Source organism: Parasteatoda tepidariorum, chromosome 11, assembly GCF_982258835.1.
Source record: "Parasteatoda tepidariorum strain Cologne lab strain chromosome 11, Ptep-v5.0, whole genome shotgun sequence".
NCBI lineage: Eukaryota > Metazoa > Arthropoda > Arachnida > Araneae > Theridiidae > Parasteatoda > Parasteatoda tepidariorum.
This window is the reverse complement of record NC_141765.1, coordinates 28369683-28393794: the sequence shown is the minus strand read 5'-3', so window position 1 is coordinate 28393794 and position 24112 is coordinate 28369683. Positions and strand designations below refer to the sequence as shown.

The 24112-nt window shown below is 28.8% G+C and overlaps 1 protein-coding gene across 1 annotated transcript in view; it reads left to right on the top strand.

Moving 5' to 3' along the window:
* The window catches only part of LOC107447342 (putative receptor-type tyrosine-protein phosphatase mosPTP-1), a 128684-nt gene that overhangs the window by 70107 nt on the left and 34465 nt on the right, over positions 1 to 24112 (top strand). Inside the window, exons 3-7 of the mRNA XM_087155087.1 lie at positions 15941 to 16064; positions 19333 to 19514; positions 20802 to 20986; positions 21997 to 22111; positions 22220 to 22417. Of these exons, the coding sequence (XP_087011213.1) occupies positions 15941 to 16064; positions 19333 to 19514; positions 20802 to 20986; positions 21997 to 22111; positions 22220 to 22417 (804 nt within the window). The remainder of the gene's footprint in view (positions 1 to 15940; positions 16065 to 19332; positions 19515 to 20801; positions 20987 to 21996; positions 22112 to 22219; positions 22418 to 24112) is intronic.

The window sequence follows — 24112 nt, the reverse complement described above, 5'->3', positions numbered from 1 at the left end:
ATAGAATGAATCTATCAATTTTCACATCCTCGATGCACTTTAAAGTTGTCACAAAGTCATTCCAATCCTCGCTGATTGGATTTGGCAGAACTTCATCCCAATCTAGTTTTTGCTGCCACAATCGCTGTAATAGGATTTTAGCTCTTGTCAAGACTGGTGCTAAAAAACCAAGAGGGTCGTATAATTTAGCTATCACGCTGAGAACTTCACGCTTTGTGTACGATGATTTTACTGCAGTTGACACCTTATAAACAAACTTATCTTCGAATGGCTTCCAGCTGATGCCCAGAGCTTTGACCGATAAGTCATTATCGATAGAAAATGAGTGCTCGACATCAGATGAAGATGAACTATTCCACAACTGATTGGAATTCGAAGACCACTTGTGAAGTTTCATTCCGCATGACTGCAGAGAATCTCGCAATTGGAGTTGTAATTGACGGGCAGTTTCTAGATTCTGGGCTCCGCTTACAACATCATCCATGTAGGTGTCATGCAGAAGAGCTTCCGAAGCCAAAGGATATCTATATTTTTCATCTTCGGCTAGTTGTTGCAGAGTTCTTATTGCAAGGAAGGGGGCATTGGACATTCCGTAAGTTACTGTTTTCAATCTGTAAACTGAAACTTCAGCATCGAGTCCAGGCTTCCACACTATTCTCTGAAGGTCTCTTTGATCTGGATCTATCAAGATTTGTCTATACATCTTTTTTATGTCCGTAGTAAAGGCATATTTGTGCCTTCTAAATCGAGAAATTGTTTCAAACACATCTTCCTTTACTTCACCTTTCATTAAAATGTCATTCAAACTTAGGCCTGTTGTAGTAGGAGATGAAGCATTGAAGACGACTCTCATCTTAGTAGTCAATTTATCAGGGCGTAATATTCCATGGTGTGGTATGTAGTAATGTGTGGGCGGCTCACTTTCTTCAATCACCTTTTCCAAATGGTCCAGTTCCTCATACTCACGCAAGAAATCCGTATATAACGACAAATACTCTGAGTCCCTAGACAAACGCTTCCACAAACAATTAAGTTGCCTCAAAGCTATGTTCTTAGACTGTCCAAGACACGACGGATCCTTACTCAAGGGCATTGCAACTACATATCTACCATCGGCATTTCTTTTATGGGTGCTTACAAAATGATCCTCACAAAAAGACGCCTCTGTATCCTTTGCAATTTCTACCTCAACATTTTCAATTTCCCAAAATCGTTTTAAAGTTTTATTCAAGTCATCGTCAAGAATCAACCCACAATGAACATGACCAACATCTTCTACCTGATCAACGCTGCCACTCACGACAAAACCAAACACAGTATTTTGCAACAACAATTTGGAATTTTGAGCATAAAATCGTTCTGGCCTCAACAATTCGTAAAACACCTCCGCACCTAATAACATATCAATTTTCTCAGGTTTGTTGAAATTATTATCAGCTAATGACACGAACTCTGAAACACTATCATCCACATCAATTATTCTATTTGGAATGAGATCAGTAATTTTGTCAACCACTAGCATCGATAATTCTCTAACAAAACTCTTATCCTTATTTGCCACTAAAGTTCTAACACAATTGTTCACTACCATAGTTGCATCATTAACACACGAAACCACGGTATTTATTTTCTCCAATTTTAATTGCAACCTCTGCGCGCACGCCTTAGTACACAAACATGATTGAGACCCAACATCCAGCAAACATCTAACTTCAATCCACTCAGAAAATTTATTTTTAACATGTGCGCGAACTGTACTCAGAAGTACGTTTTTAGGTTTGTTTTTCTCAAGGCTAGTCGCTACAATTTGCGGTTGCGATGTCACTTCCGAAGTTTCCTCTTTCTTCCTTGGAACGAAAGCTTGGGCATCTAATTTGAATTGAGAAGTGGGATGATTAAAATATTCACGCGGGAAATGAATCATCGTATGATGAGGCTTAGAGCAGAAACAGTTTTTCTTTGAAGGGCATTCTCTTAACCTGTGGGGTGCGAAACAACGAAAACAAAGATTATTCCCTTTCAATACCTCAATTCTCTCATATACTGACATAGTCTTAAATTGGGGGCAGTTAGCGAGGGGATGTATATTTCTGCACAGAACACACTTCGAATTATTAGTCTCCGCAACAAACACTTTAGATATATTTTTGTCAGCACGCAAAGGGGAATACTTCTGAAATTTATTTCCTCCCACGCGTTTTATTTCACCAGCACTATTCCGATTGATTAACTCATTTGTACCTTTACCTCTCGATGATAAGTAAATATCACATTCACGTCCAAGTTGGTGAGGTAAGAAAAAGGTTTCACCTTGCTTAATCCCAATGTGAGTCATTAATTCCCGATCAAGGGTTTCGAAAATTTTATCAGAAACAATAAGATCGCATAAAGATTTAAAATCCGTAACTTTACGTATTTGGCAGTAATAGTCAAAGGATGCACATAGTCTAGAAGCAAACTGGACATAACTTTCAGACGGTAATTTTCTAGCCCTTTTAAAATTATTCAGGCATTCTTGGGGAGTAGGTTCAAATTCTTTTAAAACCAAATTTTTTAACTTTTCGTAATCACACAAATCTCCCTGACTAACATACACTAATAAATTATTAACTCTATCTCCTAAAAGATTTAACAGAATTTCGGCTTTATATTTATTAGGCACTGATTTATTTTCGAATGCTTTTTCTAACGAATTGAAAAATAAATTAAACGATTCTGACTTAGCCGGCACTGAAATTGTTAAAACCTTAACACTTTTGATTAAACTTTCCAAACTATCTGAATCTGTTTCGCCATTCACTGTAGTCTGAGATGCATTAGCTAGGTTACCACTAATTTTCGCCAACTCTAACTGTTTTTCTAATTGAGCTAACTTTAATCTTTCTAATTCTATTTCCTGTTCCGATTCTCGTTTAGCTTTTTCTAACTTTTCCTTTTTTTCTTCTAAAACATGCCCAATTAAATCACGTACAAACTCAATATCAGTTTTAACTATATCACTATTTTCAATTAAGAGCTTTAAATTTACTATTTTAGGATTATCTGGAATTATTAAACCTAATTCCTGAGCAATCATAATCAACTCATCTTTTTTAAAATTCAATTTAAGTGCCATATTAATATCCGTCACTGCTAAAACAACACTTTCAAATTAAAATGCTATCACTTAAACTCCACACCCAAATCGAAAGCAATTACTAAACGAAATTACTTAACAATGTAAACAACACACAAAACGAAAGCAACTCTACTATGGCAATACATATCAAAAACACTCAACACAGACCGAAAAGAAACAAAAAACACAATCGAATAAAACGAAAAAGATATAAACCAAACTAGGCAGAAACGAAAGCACAACTAATTCAATTCAAAAAAACAAAGCAACACAATTCTCAAATTACAGCTAATCGAAATTCCACTTACCCTGAAAATCACAACAAACTAACACCACTACCTTTTCAGAATCTAATTAATAAGCCATAATTTTTAACTTCCTACGCAACACATGTGAAATCACGATTTTCATTTTATTTTTAAAAGGACACTTCACTGACCTCTATCACAATTTTAAATTCACAAAAGACATTCCCTAGTCACTGACTAACACCTCCGAGCTCATGTCGGACCAAAAATGTTTTATACACACACAAGAAAATCTCTACACAAGAAACAAAAGCACCACACTTCACGACGACATGGACTGTATTTATTAAAAAAAGAAAAGAAGTAAAAAATGTATATGTATATTAACAGCGCCATCTATTAAGTAGCAAGGCAAGGCGTGAACATTAATGTATATTAATATATTATAATATTAATATATATTTATATTAAATATTTAACGAAAATAATTTAATTTAAGTAACAATAATTAATAACAATAGTTGTTTTTCTATATAAACTTATTTGGTTGATCTCTTCTAATAAACTTAATATAAAATACTTTTTATAAAATTACAAATTCACTTTGTATTTTATTTGCATTCAAATGCTTCTGTAGATTGATTCGTTCACAAATAAGTAAGCAAATAGCTTATCATAATACAGGGCTGATTGTGCTCCGGAAAAAATCCGGATTTCCGGATTTTTCGTTAACAGTGATCCGGAAGTTTCCGGAGATCGAAGGTCCAGACGTTTCGAAAAATCATTGATCACAGAAGTTGCCGGAAATCAAATTTTTAAAGGTGAAACTTAAAAACACAGTTTATTTTGTTTGTAAGGGTGAGCCAGAGAGATACTTTATAAGCTTCTATTCATGATTAATATAAATTTTTATCAGTAAATAGTTGTTATCAGTTAATAGTTCTTAAACTGAAGAAAGAAAGACATATTTGTAAATTTTAATTACTTCTCCAGGTATAGGTATGTGTAAATGGTATAGGTATGTGTAAAATTTTAAATATATTTTAAGTAAACTAAGAAATATTGAGAAAAAGGAAGAAAAAAAACTTGTTTAAATTTTTTTCTAATTTTTCAATTTAAACTGTTTTTTTATTTTTTATTTTTTTATTTTTTAATTCAAGAAATTTTCCGGAATTTTGACTTGGGCTCACAATCACCCCTGATAATATTTATGATTTCTTGATATTAAATTTAATTAGGATATATCAATTACATTTTAAAAATAGTTAATTTGCATTTTTAAATATATAAATTTTTGCATTTTTAAATAGATAAATTTATGTTTCATATAATATTAAAACATATTGGTAATTGATATATCCAAATTAAATTTAATATCAAGAAATCATAAATATTATGATAAGCTATTTGCTTACTTATTTATTTTCACTCATTTGTTAACGAATCAATCTACAGAAGCATTTGAATGCAATCAAAATACAAAGCGAATTTGTAATTTTATAAGAAGTATTTTATATTATGTTTATAAGAAGAGATCAACCAAATAAGTTTATATTGAAAAACAACTATTGTTATTAATTATTGTTACTTAAATTAAATTATTTTCATTAAATATTTAATATAAATATATATTAATATTATAATATATTAATATACATTAATAATGATAAAAGGTATGACATTTGTTGTTATTAAATGATAGAATTCACTAAAAGTATATAAATATGTAATAAATAAGATAATTTTGTGATAAAAAGGATAAATAAGGTTTATCTATTGTCAATACATTGGTCATTCTCATTTACACCTGAAAAAATAGCCAAAAAACACAATTTTTGTAACTGGGCGGGGCTACCCGAAATCCAATTTTTTTGTAAATTTGTAATTACTAGAACAATTTTTTACATACAAACTTCTTTCTTTGTGCAAATTAAACTTAAGACTACATACTTTAATGCTGTATGTATAAAAAAAATTATTTTTTTTAGTATTAAAATGAAGTTTAATTGAAACATTCAATCAATTTTTCTTAATTTCATGACTTCTGTATTCAACATATTTTCAAAACTATTGCTTACCATGTTACCAGCTGCATAAATACTTGAAACTTTGAAAATAATCTTTTTTTAATATAACAATTAATGTCCGATGGCCCATTGACTTGAAAAAATATTCTGTACACATGAAATTGACTGTGGGCGGGGGTACCCGCTGGGCGGTGCTACCCGACTCTCCCCTAAATGGCAAAGATGATACCGCATAAAGAGTCTATCGCCTTGACGTGTAAATCAAGTAATGAAACTAATAAAATTATAAAGGGCGTTTTCCATGTACTTTGGATTGTCCTACAATAAGAAACTTTTTACGACTGTTGAAATATTAGTTAATATTTAACAGTTATTCAATATATACATATTTTTTTCTTCCTAGTTACCTCTTATTCTCATTACGTTTAAATAAGAATTGATTTCTAAAAAAAAAAAAAAAAAAAAAACATAAATAAAGCAATAGTATATAACGTGTAAATTAGAATTGATTTCTTAAAAAAAAACATAAATAAAGCAATAGTATATAACGTGTAAATAAGAATTGATTTCTTAAAAAAAAACATAAATAAAGCAATAGTATGTAAAGTATGTTTCTGATGAATGAAAGGAAACTCAATCGTATATATTTAATTCACCGCATCAAGATCTTATCCTGTGACATTTGTCACTACAATACTATTCCGACATAAAAAAAAGGCCAGAAAGAGAGGCGTGAATGAAAGCGGTTTTATTTTTTAATGATGTATTTGCTGCGTCATTTCCTTTCTATTTAATGTTTCAGTTTCGGTTTGGAAAAGCCTGTTTTCTTCTCTGAGAATCAAGTGAGTTGAACAAACGAGGCGTGCATTTCAAGTAAATGTGACTTGTGAATGTTTCCGAAGTATATAATTAAATACTTAACTAAGTATATTTTGAAATAAAAAAAATAAATAAAAAATAAGAAATCCCTCGTCTGATTTTAAAATTTTTTACATAGTGCAGTGTGGGAAAAACGTACACGTTACGATATTAAAAACTTTTCCTATATTGGTCAAACTTTCCTCAGTTTTAGGCAATTTTGAAGTCTGTATTTTTGTGTATTTTTTTATATATATATAACCGTAGTTGAACAGCCGACCCAATTTATGGGTTTACGACTACTGATGTTCAACTCTGTAGCCTTGTAATTTTAAACCCAATCCAGAAGACAAGGGAACTCCTGGATCGAGCATTGGGAGAAATTTGCCTTTGTGGAGGACTTTTTAATGTCGCTAACCCGCATTTGCGTTACACGGAGAGGAAGACCACGAGAAAATCCCACGGTTAGCCTTACGGTAAGGGGACTCTAACCCATGATCCGTCTACCACTGAGGATATTTCACGTCAGCACTGTGGTCGATGCACGGAATTCGTCTCGACAGGGATTCGAACCCGGTTCGCCTCATTGGAAGGCGCACGCTCTATCCCCTGAGCCATCTCGGCTCCTACCTAGTGTATTATAATTAATAGTACTAACGTTTCGAAATAGGAAGATGTACAATTTGGAAATTTTTTTTTGTCGGGGGAGTAGTGAAATGTTTGGCCCACATAATTTCCTTCTTACAACGTTTTATTTATTTGCTATCGTGTATGAGGGTGAAATATTTCAAAAGAAATTTTGTCTACTTTCCGACTAACTGGAGCACTCATCTCATTTAGTGTTCTGTGTATGTTGATGACAATAGAAGTTTAAATGGTTTTCTGATCGATGAAAGCGGAATTTGTTGTCATTTTATCATCAAATATAATTTATCGTTAATCCGAATTTCGACCGGTTTCTAATTATGTAGTGTGTTCTAATTTTAAATGGAGTTTTGCTCTTAATTCCAATACAAGTTATAATTGTTTTCTAAATAATGCAAAAAAACTTTATACCCTATCGAAATTTCAACCGTTTTTCGATTTAAACAAGCACAGATCTGTAAAATATTTTTACTTTTATCACACTCAAAAGTCTACCGCAAGGACAATGATGACGTAAAATATCCTCAGCGGTAGACGGATCGTGGGTTAGAATCCCCTTGCCGTCCGGCTAACCTTGGGAGGTTTTCGTGGTTTTCCTCTCCATGCAACGCAAATGCGGGTCTGTACCATTAAAAAGTCCTCAATTAAGGCTATTTTTTCCCATTGCCAGTAGTTCCCTTGTTTAAATCCAGGAGTTTCCCTGTTTTCTGGGTTGGGTTCAAAATTACAAGGTTACGGAGTTGAGCATTGATAGTCGTAAACTCAAAATTTGGTCCGCTGTTAAACGCCGGTTATAAAATAAAACAAAACGAAAGAAACGAAAGAAAATTACCTTTTGATGAAATACCTTCTTTAAAATCATGCAATGTAAAAAAATAAGAGAAAAATCTTCGCTATACTGAGGTCAAAAAAATTCATATTATTTGTTATTTTATAATAATTTTATTATTTTCTAATTTTTTACTTGCTTTATTAAAATTTTTTTAAAATATATATTTTTTTACTCCAATTTATTTATTTATTTATCATGGCTTTGGGAAATGGCTAACTGTTTATCTTCGTATACTTCCTGGTAAAAAGAAAAAAAGAATTTCTTCTCAATTCTTCGCTAGAGGTCATCTCTATGAAATGAATGATTGTAAAAATTATCTTGAAGAATGGTTTGAAAATCATTGAGATCAGCGGAAATAACCACTTGTTAGATCTATTTTTTTAAAACTGTATGTAGGCAATCGTATATACTTTTATTCAACTGAATTCATTATCGATTTTAGACTGCTAAGATAAAACTTTTATAGTTAAGTTTATTACTTATTTTTTACCTTTCTTTTTTTAAAATTATATTTCTTCATTATGTTTTTTAATGAACAATGATTTTCGTTGAATTAATCATTATTGAGAATAGATTCGATAAGTAATTTTCTTCTTAAAAAGAAAAAAAAAGAAACTTGAAAGAAAGGAAGAAATTAATCTAAAAAAAGAAAGAATACATTGGTTGATACAGAAATAATATCTTCAATTTTGTCAAAACTTTATACATACTTTAATTTTTCAATTTATCTTACAGCCCCCCAGCGTATAAGTCGACTTTTCAAACCCCAAATTCAAAATTTTTTCCAGAGAAGTCTAATTAACCAGATAATCCAAAACATTGCTAGATCACTTCCTATTGTTTGACAGTAAGCTATTGTTACCAATCAATCTAAAGAAAAACTTTCAAATTCTTTTTCCTTATCAGTATATATGAAATGTTCCTTCACTGGGTAGTGTATCTTCACTGGTTGGTTTACCCTAGTTACTTTTTGTATTGTTTAAAATATTTTTTTCGCAAACTCAGTGAAAATGATATTAATAGCAACAATAATAAAACAAACTAATCGCTTTCACTTTTTGGGTTTTCTTTATTAAATCTCTCCTAGCAATTAAGTTATCAATGACCAATTAATATATTTGTATTTCATTAAAATCTCACTCTACTGTTCTCATTCTATTTCCTGCAATTTTGCATGATATGAGTTTAAATTGATACAAGCTGTTTTGTTGTAAAATATAAATACATTCCACTGCAATTTCTAAATTTTTCATATGATAGTAAACCTATTTACAGAAATTTTTACTTAATTAAATTACAAAACACTCGAAACATCTCTGATGAAATAATGGAATTTTAGGGGAATTCGTTTTTATTTTTTTTTCTATTATCATTTAAACGTATAATAATTTTCATGACAATTATTTTATTAGTAATTTAATTTTTTTTAATTAAAATTTTTTCAAGATCATTTATACAGGTTTTGTTCTATCCTCATAACTTTCTTATAAGCGAAACTTAACCGAAGTTGCCTTGCAGTTTTCCATTTTCTTATAACTTTCAATGATATCTTCCATTGTAGCTCATAATAGTTTAAAAATAAAATAATAGATATATCATAATATGAGAGCACATTCTTAATTATAATAGTATCCTTATGTTTCAGTTTAAAAAAGTAAGAGTAGACATTAATATTTTTTATTTGGTGTTTTTCGTGAGAGAATTTATTTACTACACTTTTGCTTAATTTAACCAATTACAGTAAAGCACCGTTTAGCACAGTAAAGCATCTTTCAGGGGGCCGATAGTAAATCATTGTATAAATGAAAAGACCTATAATTGAAAATGAAACAAATTGATAGAAATTCGTTGTAAAAATAATCAATTTGGTAACGTCAGTGTTGTAAATTTGGCACTTAAATTTGGTATAGAAAAACAATAGAGGTAGCGGTAATCCCCATGGTAGAATTGCGGCGACACACGGCGACATTGTCGCAGAACGTTACAGAGTTTTTGTAGAAAGATTTTTCATTTGAGGAGGGGAAAATTTCGGTTCTCCTTTCTGCATAATTTTTCGAAAAACGTTTTTTTTTTCCTACTGAATTTTTTTTTTCAAATGTGTCTTTCTTGCGCATCAGAGATTAAAAAAAATAATCGTGATTTTTCTATTCTCATTTGGGATTCAAAAAAGAAAGTCCGTAATGACTGGCTTCAGCTAGAATTTCAAATTAATTATATAAAATAAAAAATTCAGAAATCGCTAAAGTTTTAAAATATAGTTCGCTCTAGAAATGATGTTCTTTCTTCCCTTTTAGGAACATCATGTTTTACACCCATATTTGAGTATCTCCCCCTCTTTTTTTTTATTTTTAAAAAGAGTCCTATTCGCGTGATTTCGTCGTTGATCTTTATTTTACTGCACGGATTTTACGATTTTTAATTTATGTACGAATTTGAATTTATTATCGTTTAATTTGTTTACGAATTTTAATTTTTGTAATAATTTACAAAATTCGAAGCAGGAAATAATTAGTGCATTTTCCGCTTACAAAATACGAGAAAGCGCCTATATTAGAATTTAAAAAAAAAATATATCACTTTTAAAATTAAAATTTTTTATACATTTTTGTTCTATAACTTTCTTCTGTAAACCTAACGTTTCTGTTACATTAAATTAGTAATTGTTATGATTAAAAGTATCGTAAAGAAAAAACAAAATTGAAGAGAAAAATGCCCCTCTTTAAAGCTTCACTTTAGGTTTCTTCAAATCCAGGTAAAATATTTATGTATTTAAAAAAGAAAAAAAATATTCCGTTGTATAAATGAACTATTTCAACATAGGACTATGAATTATTTTAACATTTTAACTGGGACTGCAATGAAACGACTTATAAATGAGAAATGTATAAACGGTGCTCTATTGTATTTATTTATTAAAAAAATATGCATCGTATTCCTAATCACCGCCTTTTATATATATATATATATATATATATATATTTAGAATCCTTTTTAAAAATGAAGTCAAAATTATGTATGCTTATTAGAGGATGTAAATTTATATTTAAGCAAAGAAAATGCAAAGACATTATCAAAAGCTAATGAATAGGGAGCTGGGATTAAAAACATCGGAATTTGTTTTACTGAAGCAGAAAATTGAGGGGATGAACAAAAATAAGTCTTTTAAATTTTATCTGGCTCTTAAACTGGATTTTTAATTCTGCCTTCTTCTATAGTGATTTGTGAGATTTTGATGGCATTTTGTTTTCCCCCCCTCGCTTTAATACTAAATTGCGACATGTGCGTAACATTATAACTTTAATTATGAAAAAAATTCTGAAAATATATGTTAAGGACTGTGTTTACGGAATACCTTGCATATTATTCCATTAAATTGTTACTTCGGAAGGGTTTGTTACTTTTATTATTATTATTTAACAGTAATCAAATGAAATAGACGTTAATGTGATTTGCGGATGATAATTTTTTAATAGAGCATCCACAGTATTTCGCATAAAATTATTTTACAAAATAGGGAATATAGGATGTTTTCTTTCTTTTATTTGTTCGTCTGGAATATCGGCAAGCTATTATATTTATGAATACAACTACTTTTTAATTCTAAATAATAAAGTGAAATGCCTATCAATTTTTTGGGAGATGATTTTTCTTTTTCACGTGTCAACTTCGTCCGGTATTCTGCAGTTGTGAAAATACGATTTAAAACAAAGAGAAATTGTTTTTTCAACGCGCATTCTTCTGATGAAATTATCAGTGCTGCACATTTTTAATTACGCAGACATTAACTAATAAAAAATTTTCTTAAAATTTTTTTTTTTTTAAAAATTCAGTACTAGAGGCATACTCAAATTTTTACAAAACTTACTGGATGTTCAATTAAAGACACCTATTAACAGAGAGCAAAAAAATAATATTTAATGACGAATGCTGAGTTTTTATTATGTTGGGTTATAAAAAGTATTTAATAAAATTTTGAAGGCCAGAAATTTTTTTATCACACTTCGCAAAATTTGTGCTTAAAACTAGGGTGAAGAAAAAAAAGCGTCATTTTTCTAATAACGCTAATAGCCTTCAAATGCTCCAAACTAAAAAATTTAAAATAAAGGATGCATTTAGGAAAGCATTTAAAATAAATTAAAATAATTTTTTTTTACATTTTGGATGTAAAAAAAAATATTTTTAGCTTTAGGGCAATGAATAACCATATTAATTAGGGGTTATAATTTTCATAAAATTTGAGAAAATTGCACTTAAACTTTGTCATTAGTTTAACGAACTTTTTCTGAAAATAAGGCAAAAAAATATCCAGTCGTCGTCATCAAATTTTAAGACATTTGCTAAATAACATTGACGAAGCAATTAAAATGTAATGAAAGGAGCATATAATTTAATATAGTCTTCAGCAATATTGGCTCAACAGCCCTTAGCTCCAAATACATGTCTTCAATTGACGTCCCATACATGTACACCAATGCTGGGTAATACGTATTTATTTTGAATAAGAGAGAAGGGGGGGGATTACACTGATACTGATCATAAACCTGATTCTTGCTAGTCTTTAATAAATTGATTATACTGGAATTGGCCATAGATTTTGATGAGACTTTTCCATCAATGATTTTTTCTTCATGATTTATAGTTTTTGTTTAGTTCTTCATTCACACAACCGCAGATACTAATTAATATTTGCTTGTTTTTTAACAATTGAATAATTAAACCCCATTTGCTGTACAATAATTTATCATTATTAAAAAATGTCATTACAGATTAATCTATATTTAAATCGTATTTTCATTTATTTGAAATAACACTGATGACTGATGCATCTTTTTTTGCTCAACATACCTTATCTGAAACCGAATCTAAATATTCTGTGAGTGTACAAGTCTTAAGCAGTGTAATACTTATGATTTCATGCTTTGCGTGATTTACCATTTTGTATATTACCTAGTGTACCATTTTGTATATCAAGATATAAATATTTTAAGTGTATATAAAGTTATCCCATTAAACAGAAATTTATAATTTGTGTGTTTTTCTTTAAAATATTTATTGCAAAGTGTTTGTATTATTCAAATTTTGCTCAACCTTTATTAAGTCGTAATGCAGAAAATGCTTACATACATGTTCTGCAGGCACCTAATATAAAATCCAACTCTTTGCGTACTGTTGATTTGTACATTTTTCAACACTTTGCAATACGCCTACAAGGCTCACCGCAATAAGCCTAATAAATGACATCAACCATTTGCAAAGGTCTGAATTTTCATTTTGCAAATGCCTACGACATACACTATCCTACAATAATTGGCGAGACACTTCCAGTTTAAATTTCTTAAATACTTCGAGGATTATTTCATAACTTTAGAACTTTTTAGGTCACTTGATTTCTCATACTTATCAATAAAGTTTTCATAGGTTTGACAGACCAGCAATAAATTACGAAAGAAGAAAAGTATTTTTGAACACCCTGTGTCAGAAAATATAGCAATAAACTTGTAACTTGTAGAGATTACTGTGGTTGTAGAAAAAGAGTTCGGTTTTGCACAATTTTCAACAATTGCATTAAATTTTGTAAGTCTATTTTAAATATTTTTACAGATACGGACATTTTTATGAAACACTTTTTTTTTCTATGAACGATTACTATGAAAACTATTTTAAATCCTTATATCTTGCACAATTTTCAACAATTGCAATAATTGCATGAAATTTCGTAAATCTATTTTAAAAATTTTTTCATATGCTGACGTTTTTATAAAAACACTTTTTTTTTCTATTACTTTTAAAAATATTCAATAAAATTAAACAAAATTTTTGGAGCAATTTTTAATTAATAAAAAAATTATCATTTTAAAATTTGCAAAATAATTCGTTAAAAAGTGCGCAAGAAATGAACTATTAAAGTAATTCTTTCATACTGCTTATTCGCAGAAAACATTTAATTATTTTTTTTTAATACAATTTTGTTGTGAATCGTATTTAGTAACTTAAGAAAAAAAGTCCGATTTGAATAACCTGAAAATTTCAAAAGTTTAAAGTAATTTTCTTAGTAGTATTTTCAAGTAGTATTTGCTCTTAAAAAAAATATTAAACAATATTTTATTAAAAATGACACCGGCATTATGGGGTATCATCCCCTATAAATGTATGTTTTCGTTCCTTATACCATCACAGTTTGGTGTGGGTGACAAGTAACATCTATCATTAACTTTTGTCATATTGCACAAAATAAAATTTATGGAAAATCCTTTACCATTCCGAGCTATCTTCTAAAATTGAAAAAAACTAAGTAAAAAAAATTGCTTGAAACTTTTTAAATGTTCCAAGATAATCAAATCGGACTTTTTTCATAAGTTACCGAATATGATTCACTACACACTGTTTCTGCACATGCACACTTTGAAAACTATTTTAAATGCTCATATTTTGCACAATTTTCAACAATTTTTTTTAAATATTTAAGTGACAATTTAATTAAAAGTTGCTCTAAAAACGTTGTTTTATTTTATTAAATATTTTTAAAGTTATAGCAAAAAAATAAGACAGTAAGTTTTTTTCTTCATAATTATAATTTTTTTTTATGTGTCCATATTTCCATAAATATTTAAGCTAGGTTTATGCAATTATTGCATATAATAACTAAAGTAATTGATATAAGTTACAAGTTTATTACTATATTTTCTGACATAGGTTGTTCAGAAACACTTTTTTTACCGGTCCCTCAAACCTCTGAAAACTTTAAACTTTATTGATAAATATGAGAAATTGTATGATCTTAACACCTCTAAAGTTATAAAATAATCCTCTAACTATTTATTGAGAAATTTTTAAAGATGTCAAAAACTGAGAGTGTGTTTTCAATTATTGGAGTGTAATATATCTAGATGCTATTTAAAAAATAACATTGAATGTGAACTTTTTAAAATGAAAATACGATAGGAAGTTATATTGAGAACTCTAGTGACTAATTTTGTAAAGTCTTATATTTAATATGTGATACTATTCCCATCTGCAAAGTAACCCTTTTGCACAAAGTTTCCAAAGCTATTTATGAAGTTCTAGGTAGTCCCTGCAGTACACTACTGACTACTGTTCAAAAGCTAGTCTCAGAAGTATTTTTAAAGCAACATTCATTTTTGAAAGGTCCCCCGCCGAAAAGAAATCTTTTTTAATATGATCATAGCATGTTTTTAGCATTTCTATTTAAAACTTAGAAACCCTTTTAGAAAATATTGTAATATGAAAAACAAAAAAAAGGAGTTTTTATTTTCTTGAGCCGTAAGACATATAATTTATGATTTTTTTTAAAAATCTCACAACTTATAGAAAAAAAAATCTATTTTATACGAAGAAATATAATTTGAACTCTAGGTAGTACTTTCAGTTTATAATTTCTTAAATTCTGAAAAAAAGTCATTAGCGTAATGTTATAAAACATAAAATTTTGAATATCGAATGTTTTTTGACTAAGTATTTACGTGCAGTATTTTAAATATTTTTCCTTGAAGTTATTTTCTTCAAAGAAAAATATTTAAAATAATACCAACTACTTATGGTTCTTCAAACTTGGCATTGGAAAATCGTTATTTAGTTATAAAACATGTTTTCGCTGTTCCTCATTTACCGAACTTGATTTCTGCGAATCCTTTCATATTTTTAAAAATTTAGTATAATTTAATTTATGATCTTTCTATTATCCCGCCATTTCCCAATGTTTGGAAATCAATTCTATTTTAATCTTTTGCACCTTAAGGTTCACTCACTCCTATTTCTTATCTCATTTTTTTTTTTATTATCTTTCAATTTCTTTTTTTCTCCCCGGTAGTTAAATCACATGTTGGTCTCTGTTACTTCTCTAATATCATTTGGTTTTTAGACACTGAGCTCTTGTTCATAGAACCGAAACTATTGCATGTCCATTTCTGTATTTCAATTTGTGTTTTATTTACGTTGTTTTCTTTGCTTTAATCTACACAGCACAAAATATATTCTATCTTATATACCCTATCCTTTTTTGCTTAAAATTTTGTTCACCCAAAAAATCTTTTGATGTGCTCACTAACAAATTACCGACTTTTTGAAAATAAATGTTGTTAAGAAAGCATGTTCACGAACTTTTGATGTTAGTATAACTAATTGCAACATTAGTTAATATTAATGGCACCATTTTAACTATTTGGTAATAACTCAAATTTTTAATTCTTTTCAGATATACCTGAGCCTGCTGGCATGCCTTTAATTATGGGTTTCACATCTCGTTCTGTTAATTTATCATGGGCGCCAAGTACCAATAATCATAATAGTCCAATATTACATTACATCATTCATGTTAGGTAAGTTTATGTATTTTTTTTTACTGAATGTATTTTTCAAAGTTTTCTATAATATGACTACAGCTATTCGCGATCACAACACTCGAATACGCCACCTGGGGAGAAGACCTGTTCCATGTCTTGACCTTCGCCCTTTCCCTCTCCTCCTTTTTTCAAAGAATGTACTGTGATATTTTCCCCTTTCTTAATATTTTTCATATTTAATTGTGAAAAGTACTTTTAGAAATTTCCATGACGTTTTTCTTTAGAACTATGTTCAATGTAGTTTTTAGTACCATATAGTATCATAAGTTATAAGTTTTTTATCTATTTAAAAATCAAGAAAGAAACTAACGTACTTCCTTTATCTATGACTCTCCAAACGCTGATGGGGAAAGCATGCGAATTGCTGCCATAGTTAGAGAGTTCTGTTGTACACCACCTGTAGCCCATTTTGATCGACAATAATATTACAGGGTAACAAGAAATTAATTTGTGAGGAAAAAGCAGAAAAAATTGTCCTAATTTCGTGGATATAAAATTTGATTCAAACGGAAACGTTTTTCATCAGAGAGGCCGCACCATCGGATACGACGTGCAAAATTTTACTGTGTGAACGATCGCGGAGTTAACGCACCTGTTACAAATAACAAGTTATATACTAAATAAATAATTAAAAGTTTAAAAATCATTAAAATAGTTATTAAATATACGATAAGTTAATATACATGCTGTTACTTAAAATCAGAAATTATGTATTTCGATAATTCTTATAACTTTTCAAATGTACACAAAATTGTACCATGTACAATTGTGCACAATTCAAATGCAACACAATCGCAAGCACTTTACGTTAATAAATACTAATTCAAAATACTTGAATTGTATGTAAATCAAGTGATAAGAACCTAAATATAAATAAAATAAGTTATCAAAATATACAATTAATTAATAAAAAGAATTTTACTAGGTGCGAAATTGTATCATGTGAACAAACAAGATCGCATCTCACTGCTTTATTGTAATTCGATTTGAAATACTTAAATATTATAAATTAAATAATTAAACAGCTAAAAACCTTACAATAATTAAAAAAAAAGTAATTAAATAAAATAAAATCAATCTTGTTTTGGCGCAAAATTTTTCTGCACAGTACAATCACTAACTCTTCCCGGTATCTTTTTACTAATTTTATATTTCTAAAATTTTAACCTATCAAATGACAAAAAGCTAAATACCTTCAAAATAATTTTTAAAAAATAGATGTAAAGAAAATAAACATTTTGCACAAAATTAAAACATAAATTGACTGTGAACACATTATTTCTTTTATAATAAATTTATAATATGCCAGTTATAAATAAATGAAAAGATTACAGCTAAAATTTTTTAAAAGAAACGATATATATAGAATTAATAAAGAAGTTCATGCATTTTTATTGATTTGAAAGCATTATTGAAAATTAGATAGCAATTTTTCATAAATACATGTGCTCTTCATAATTTATTCAATAAACTGTAATTAAAAAAATGTATTTCTTTAAAAAAAAAAACTTGCCATTTCTTTTTAATTGTTATTTAATAATTTTGTAAAGGCCACCTAAATAAAAGTAAATTATTATTTATCGGATTTAAATGCAATTTCAGCTTTCAAAAATGTTTTTAAAAAAAAAACTGTTTTCAAAAAGTTAACTTCTAAACTTTTCCCCGCAATCCTAAGGATCCTAAGAAACACTATTTGGGGAACTGCTGGTCTGGATTCAGATAAATTCTGGTATTACATTATTATATTTAACTCTTGATCAACTAATTAAACATAGTTTCACACGCATATCCTGAATATTTTACAAGACTTATATATTGAATGATTTAAAGGATTATAACGAAGCAAGCAATTTTTTTTTCAATACGAAGCAACATTAATAAGTAAGATTCCCTTTACTCATCATGTTTACTTGCCTGATAATAAGCATGCAAAATAATTTTATTAAATAAATATAACTGAAAATATATGAAAAACTCATAGTATTTATGATTAAAATTCAAAACATTCTGCAACTTGCCAGGAAAAGTATTGACACAACTTTTTTATGGAGTGTTACCATTCCTTAAAAATTTCTATTTATGTTATAAGTTAATGACGATTTCGTTTGTAAGGGATAAAAAAAATGATAAAAATATTTTCAATACGCAGTAAAGTTTGATTAGATTAGCTTATTTTTATGATCACATAAACGTTAACTAAAGAATCTTAGCTTATACGAGAAAAAAAATTAAAGAAAGAATGTAATGAATCAAGCTTTTCATAAGCAGCTTAAAATATAAAATTATTATTTTTTATTAAACTCTCCATTTCTTTTTAATGTTATAATGAAACATTTAAAATTTAAAAAAATTCAATTTGAAATAAAACAATGTTAAAAGCTCCTGAAAATTTTGACAAGATATCATGTTGCAGATTAAGTCTACAACATGGACTTTCAGATGATCAAATATATAAAACATTGAAAAAAATAAAATATTCAAATTATTGACCGAAAACATAATTATGTTCATCCTTATTAATAGTAAAATAGTTTCTTAAGCACCCCAGAAAAACAATAAATGCCTTTTAAACTTTGCAGAAAATACTTTCAACTTCTTGCTATCGCTTACCGGTGTCTATCGTCCTATGTCTCAGGCTAAGTAACCAACAGTTTTATCCATTTAAAAAGTTTATTTCACAAACAAGTTTGGCTCTCATATGGAAGGTAGATGGATTCAAAAGGATTTCGTGAAAAAAATATTGCCATATTTATCGTTTACAAGTAATTATTAAAAGATATTAAATTTTGACTCTGTCTTTTTCGACAAACATGAATTATTATATTTGAAAATTTTTCGCCAATTTTATCACTAAATTAGCTTGTTGTGAGATAAATTAACTAACAGGAATAAATTGTATGAAATTAAATTATCGATGGTCATACAATATTACATTCAGGATGTCACAAATGTTTCGATATCATTTAGTGTTTACAATGCAGATGAATATCTAACAATATCCCTGTGCTACTTGGGTAGTGGTATTTATTTTATAATTATGAGAATATGATTTTAAATTATGCTTAACAGGGCATTGGGATCAAACTTTTTCATGTCCGAAGTATTTCATGTGTCCTGATCAAAAATTTAATTATTATAATTTACTTAAATTAAATTTTAATAATATGCTCAAATTCCTATGAAAATCAAAGTAAGCTAAAATGTTTTTTTCCTCATAAATGCTAATATAAAATTTCTTTTTCAGAGTTGGTGAAATGGGTGAATGGGAAAGTGCTATGGGTGTTATGACTCCTGATAATAAAACTGCTTACCATGTCATAGGCTTGCAGCCATACACTGTTTATTCATTTCGAGTCATTGCAGTAAATGCAATTGGTGCAAGTGAACCGAGCAAAGAATCATATTATATGGTTACTCTGAGAGAAGGTATTGTACTTTTTAACTGCATCCTTTTTAATTTGTGATATAATTGATATCATTTGTAAAAATACAGTGTGGGGCGTATAACATAATCATCAGCTCATGCAGAAAATTTAAATTTAATTTAATTCACAGTTGAGTTATTTTTTCATTCTTAAGAAAATAATTGAATCTAATAAATCCTCCTTCATATTTGAAATCACTGTAAATGTATTTTAATGTCGAGAATAGTTTTTCTATCACAACTTGGCCTATGAGCAATGACGATACAATGCAGCACGCCTCTTGAATGTCTGTCAGATATAGTAAAATTGCTGGAGCAGAGGAACATTTAGAACTTCAGCTCAGCCCCAGCTCCCGGAAAAATAGTTACAGAGTGCTCTGGTTCTGGGCTCTAGCTCCAGCCCCCTGGAGATAACCGTGCATAATTTGAATCTAAAATCTAACATGTTTTTCTGAAGTCAACTTTTTATAAATAATTTTATAATTTTCTGAAATATTTTAAAGAAACATTCCATTGTATTCAAGCTTTTAAAATAGTGCATATACCATATATTTTTTAGTTTTTGTAAATTAAAATTTGTCATAATTTTCTGATATAAGCCATATGGCATTTTCTTTGCCTACCCAAAGCAATTAATTTATGAATTTTAAATTTTGCCATTATAATTTTTAATTTATGTATTTTGAATTATTTTCATTCTGTAAGTATCTTTTCATCAATGCAAAATGATTGTTCAATTTAAATTTTTTTATTAGTTACTTTATAATTAGTTTATTACTTTATTTGTGACACGGTGTTTCATAATGACCACCCTTATATATGTATTAAGAATATTTACAAAAAATGAACTAGTTTTAAACTATGCACATTTTCAAACTGTGATCTATCCTTATTGATATTAATAAGAGCAAAGGAGTTATGAAAATTCTCTAAAACTAGTTCATTTGAGGATGAAGTTTTGCAGTGATCCCTGGAGAATGACAATCATTTCAGTCTCACTAAATGATTGAGCTGGTTTTTTTTGTAGTGTTTTAATTCCTCCTTTTCTCCTCCTAACCTCAATAATGATTGCTCAAAGTTAGAAAAAAAAAATTTTTTTTTTGCACTTGAATATCAATTTTAAACATGCATAGTTGTTTGACTTACTTTTTCATAAGAATTCTAAAAATATATATTAAAGGCAGCAATTACATAACAGCCTGTATAATTTTGTAGGTAAACATTTTCAGACTGGATTGTTTAACTATTTTCCTGTTCATTAATTCATAAGTTTTATTGTTGATTTTTAGTTCCTGATGGTAAACCAACAATAACTGGAGCTTTTAACACAAGTAGCACATCCATACGTCTTGAATGGACTCCACCTCCTGAAAGAACTATTCATGGTGAATTTTTGGGATACAGAATAACTTACAGGCCTCGAGATCGTCCAGAAGAAGAAAGAGAAATTATTCTCAGGGATCCAAATTTAAGAGTAGGCTAATTAATAGTATTTAAAATATTCCGTTATTTGTCAAAATTAAAGTATTTGAAAATTTCGATGAGTCTTTTAATTTTTTTAAATTTACTTTTTTAATTAATAATTTGCGCTCATAGGTATGGGTGCCAAAGATAAAGAAAAATGGGTCAATAAGCTTAATGCTTATTAAAGCAACAATCATTAATAAGTTACACATAGGGTAAGTTGGTCTTGTTATAAAAACTTGTCACAAAATGCTAATACAAACTGGCAATTTGATGTTATGCACTGCCTACAACTAACGTGGGTGCTGAAGGATCATTTGACGTAAAAAAGTCTATTAAGTGATGAATGACAAAATATGAACGAGGATGATTTAAAAATTTTCATACAGCATTTTGCACTAAAATTCTGTTCTTTTAAATAAAAATACTAATAGTGAAATAATCCATAATGAATAAAATAAAAAAACCAGTAATGGAAAAACTTTTTTCAGCTCTCTTAGTTGTTTTATTTTTATTATTTGTACTATGTCTATGTCTTTCAGTGCATAGATTGCATAATTTTATGTATTTGTGTTCTCATTAAACTTTTATATTATTTTGCAAATTAATCTTTTCCCCCCAACAAACTTTCCCTACTAATAATAACCCTAAAGTCAATTTATCATGTTATTTAAAAAGGAAAAAAAAATATAAAAGTTTTTCTTTCTTTTGTAATTAATGATGTTTTAAAATCAAGTTAGTTCCAGGAAGGATTTTAATTTAGCATTCTTAAAGGCAAAACCAGAAAAAGCTGTATTTCTTTTTAATCTAAAAAATGTTTTGAGTTTGTTAATTACTAGATTTTAGATTCCATAGTTTTTGATTTTGATTTTGATTTAAGATTTTTTCATTATATTAATGAAATTAACTTACGTATTAGCAATAAAAATTGGATTCTTACTATACTATTGTTTTAACTGGTTTTTAAATTTAATATATTTAAAAGTTTGCTTAAATACTGATAAGGTTAATGTCTTATAGCAATACACCATACGGAATTTAGATATTTTCACTCAATATCTAATATCAGTTCAAGTTTTTAACCCTGCTGGCCATGGCCCTGCTGCAACTGTTGCTGTTATGACAGATGAAGGAAGTATGTTTATTATTTTAAATTATATGAATTTTTGATGTACTATTTTCGTTTTAACTGTTTATGCTGTATATTACTTACTACATGCGCCTAATTCATGATTTTTTGTAGCTCCATCAAAAACTCTGAACTTATCAATAGAAAAGGTTGGAGACAGCTCTGTGAGACTGAGTTGGCAGGAGCCAGAATTTCCAAATGGCATTATACAAGGGTATAGAGTTTATTTTCAACACACCGCTCTAAATCATACAGAAATGCGTCGAACTCAAAATCCACAGCCTATTATGGATTTCTTACTTCAAAATTTAAGTAAGTATGACTAATAATTTTTTTTAAACAAATCACTCTGTTTTGAATACAAATTCTTTAAAATAAAAACCAATTAGTTTCTTTGTATAATTTATGCTTTTAAACTTTTCATAATTTTATATTCAGGTTTTTACACTTAAGTTTGCTTACTTTCAATTTTAGTTAGCTAATGTATAATTCATATTAGGATGATGGATTATTAAATTTTTGGAATTTGCAGTAAGATATTTAATTTTTAATAGATTTTATTAAAAATTAAACAAGCTGCAAAATTCTTATTGACTATATTTTTTTTTATTTCCACAGGAAAAAAAATCACATTTTGAGAGATTTTAGTATTTTTTAAAGCTTAAAGCATTAAAAAATTAGCATTATTTTGTTGATTTTTTTTCTTCATGAAAAACTGCAAAACAGAAAACTATCATACTTAAGTAAATTTCCTTCTGTAGATACAGTCTTATCTCACTAACTCCAAATTTGGTTTCACAAATTATTTGATAATTTGAAGAAAAAATTTTTTTCTTCAAATTTAGTGTTAAAAAACCCCCACATTTTGATAATTTTTTTTCCTTTTTTGCTTTTCCCTCTATAACTTGAATTTTTTCTCCCAAATACAATAACAAAAGTTTCTTGACGTAAAAAAAAATCTATAGACAGAAATTAAGAAGAAATAAAAAACCTATGGTGAAGCTTTGACCAAACAGAAAATGAAGGTATGAACATGAATGATTTGCTTTAAATTGATTGATTAAATGTTTGTTTAATGGAATTGATCCTGGGTGACTTTGAAAAAGAATGTAGCATTTCTTATCACCCTAACTATTGCAACAAGAATGAAAGAAACTGTGCATGAAAGCCTTCCTGTCTCACAATCAAGCTATCTAGTGCTACTCCCAAAAAAGTTCAAAGTCATTTTGAACAGCAGAGTTATCTGTTAAAAATAGCTTAGAAATGAAAAATAAGTACTCTTAAACCTAAATAAGTTCTTCTCTTTTTAAATAATACTTTTTAGCACATGGTGTTTATTACAATAAAAAAATAAATGACTCATTAAAGAAGCATTGGGATACTGTTTTTTCTTTAATTTACTGTTACAACGCATTATTTTTGATAACTCGAATTTTCGACTTTTCATATTTTTTCTTTCTCTTCCAGTTTGAAATACCAAGGTTTGACTGTATTACCGATTTTTTTCGCTCTAAATTTTAGTATTTGAATGTAGAATAATATTCTGTCCATAAAATTTCAGCTTTCATATTTCATAAATATATTATTTAATATAATGTATTTTGTATCACATAAATTCTTTATTGTTTGAGAAATGTACGAGGGTTGTCCATAAAATAAGGTTTCCAAGGAGGTGCGAACGCTAAGAACGCTGTTAGGTGGGATTTAGCGAGACTAACGTGTAGCTTGGCTCTCTTTCTCCCACTTCCCGCTCCGGCGAACTGTCAACAATGTTCATTCTTGTCTTGGTAGCTGTGAAAGATGGAGTTTCCGTTTGTTTCTCATGCCAGGTGCGAATTATGCTCTGTGATTCGTTTTGTGTGTGCAAAAAACGTTCCTCTGGTGGACATTTATTCCCAACTGTGTGAGTGTGCAACATGTGCGCAAATGGCGCAGAGAATTCAAAGACAGATGTACAGACATCCATGACAAACAACGTTCTGGCCGGCCATCGTTTTCTGGCGAAGC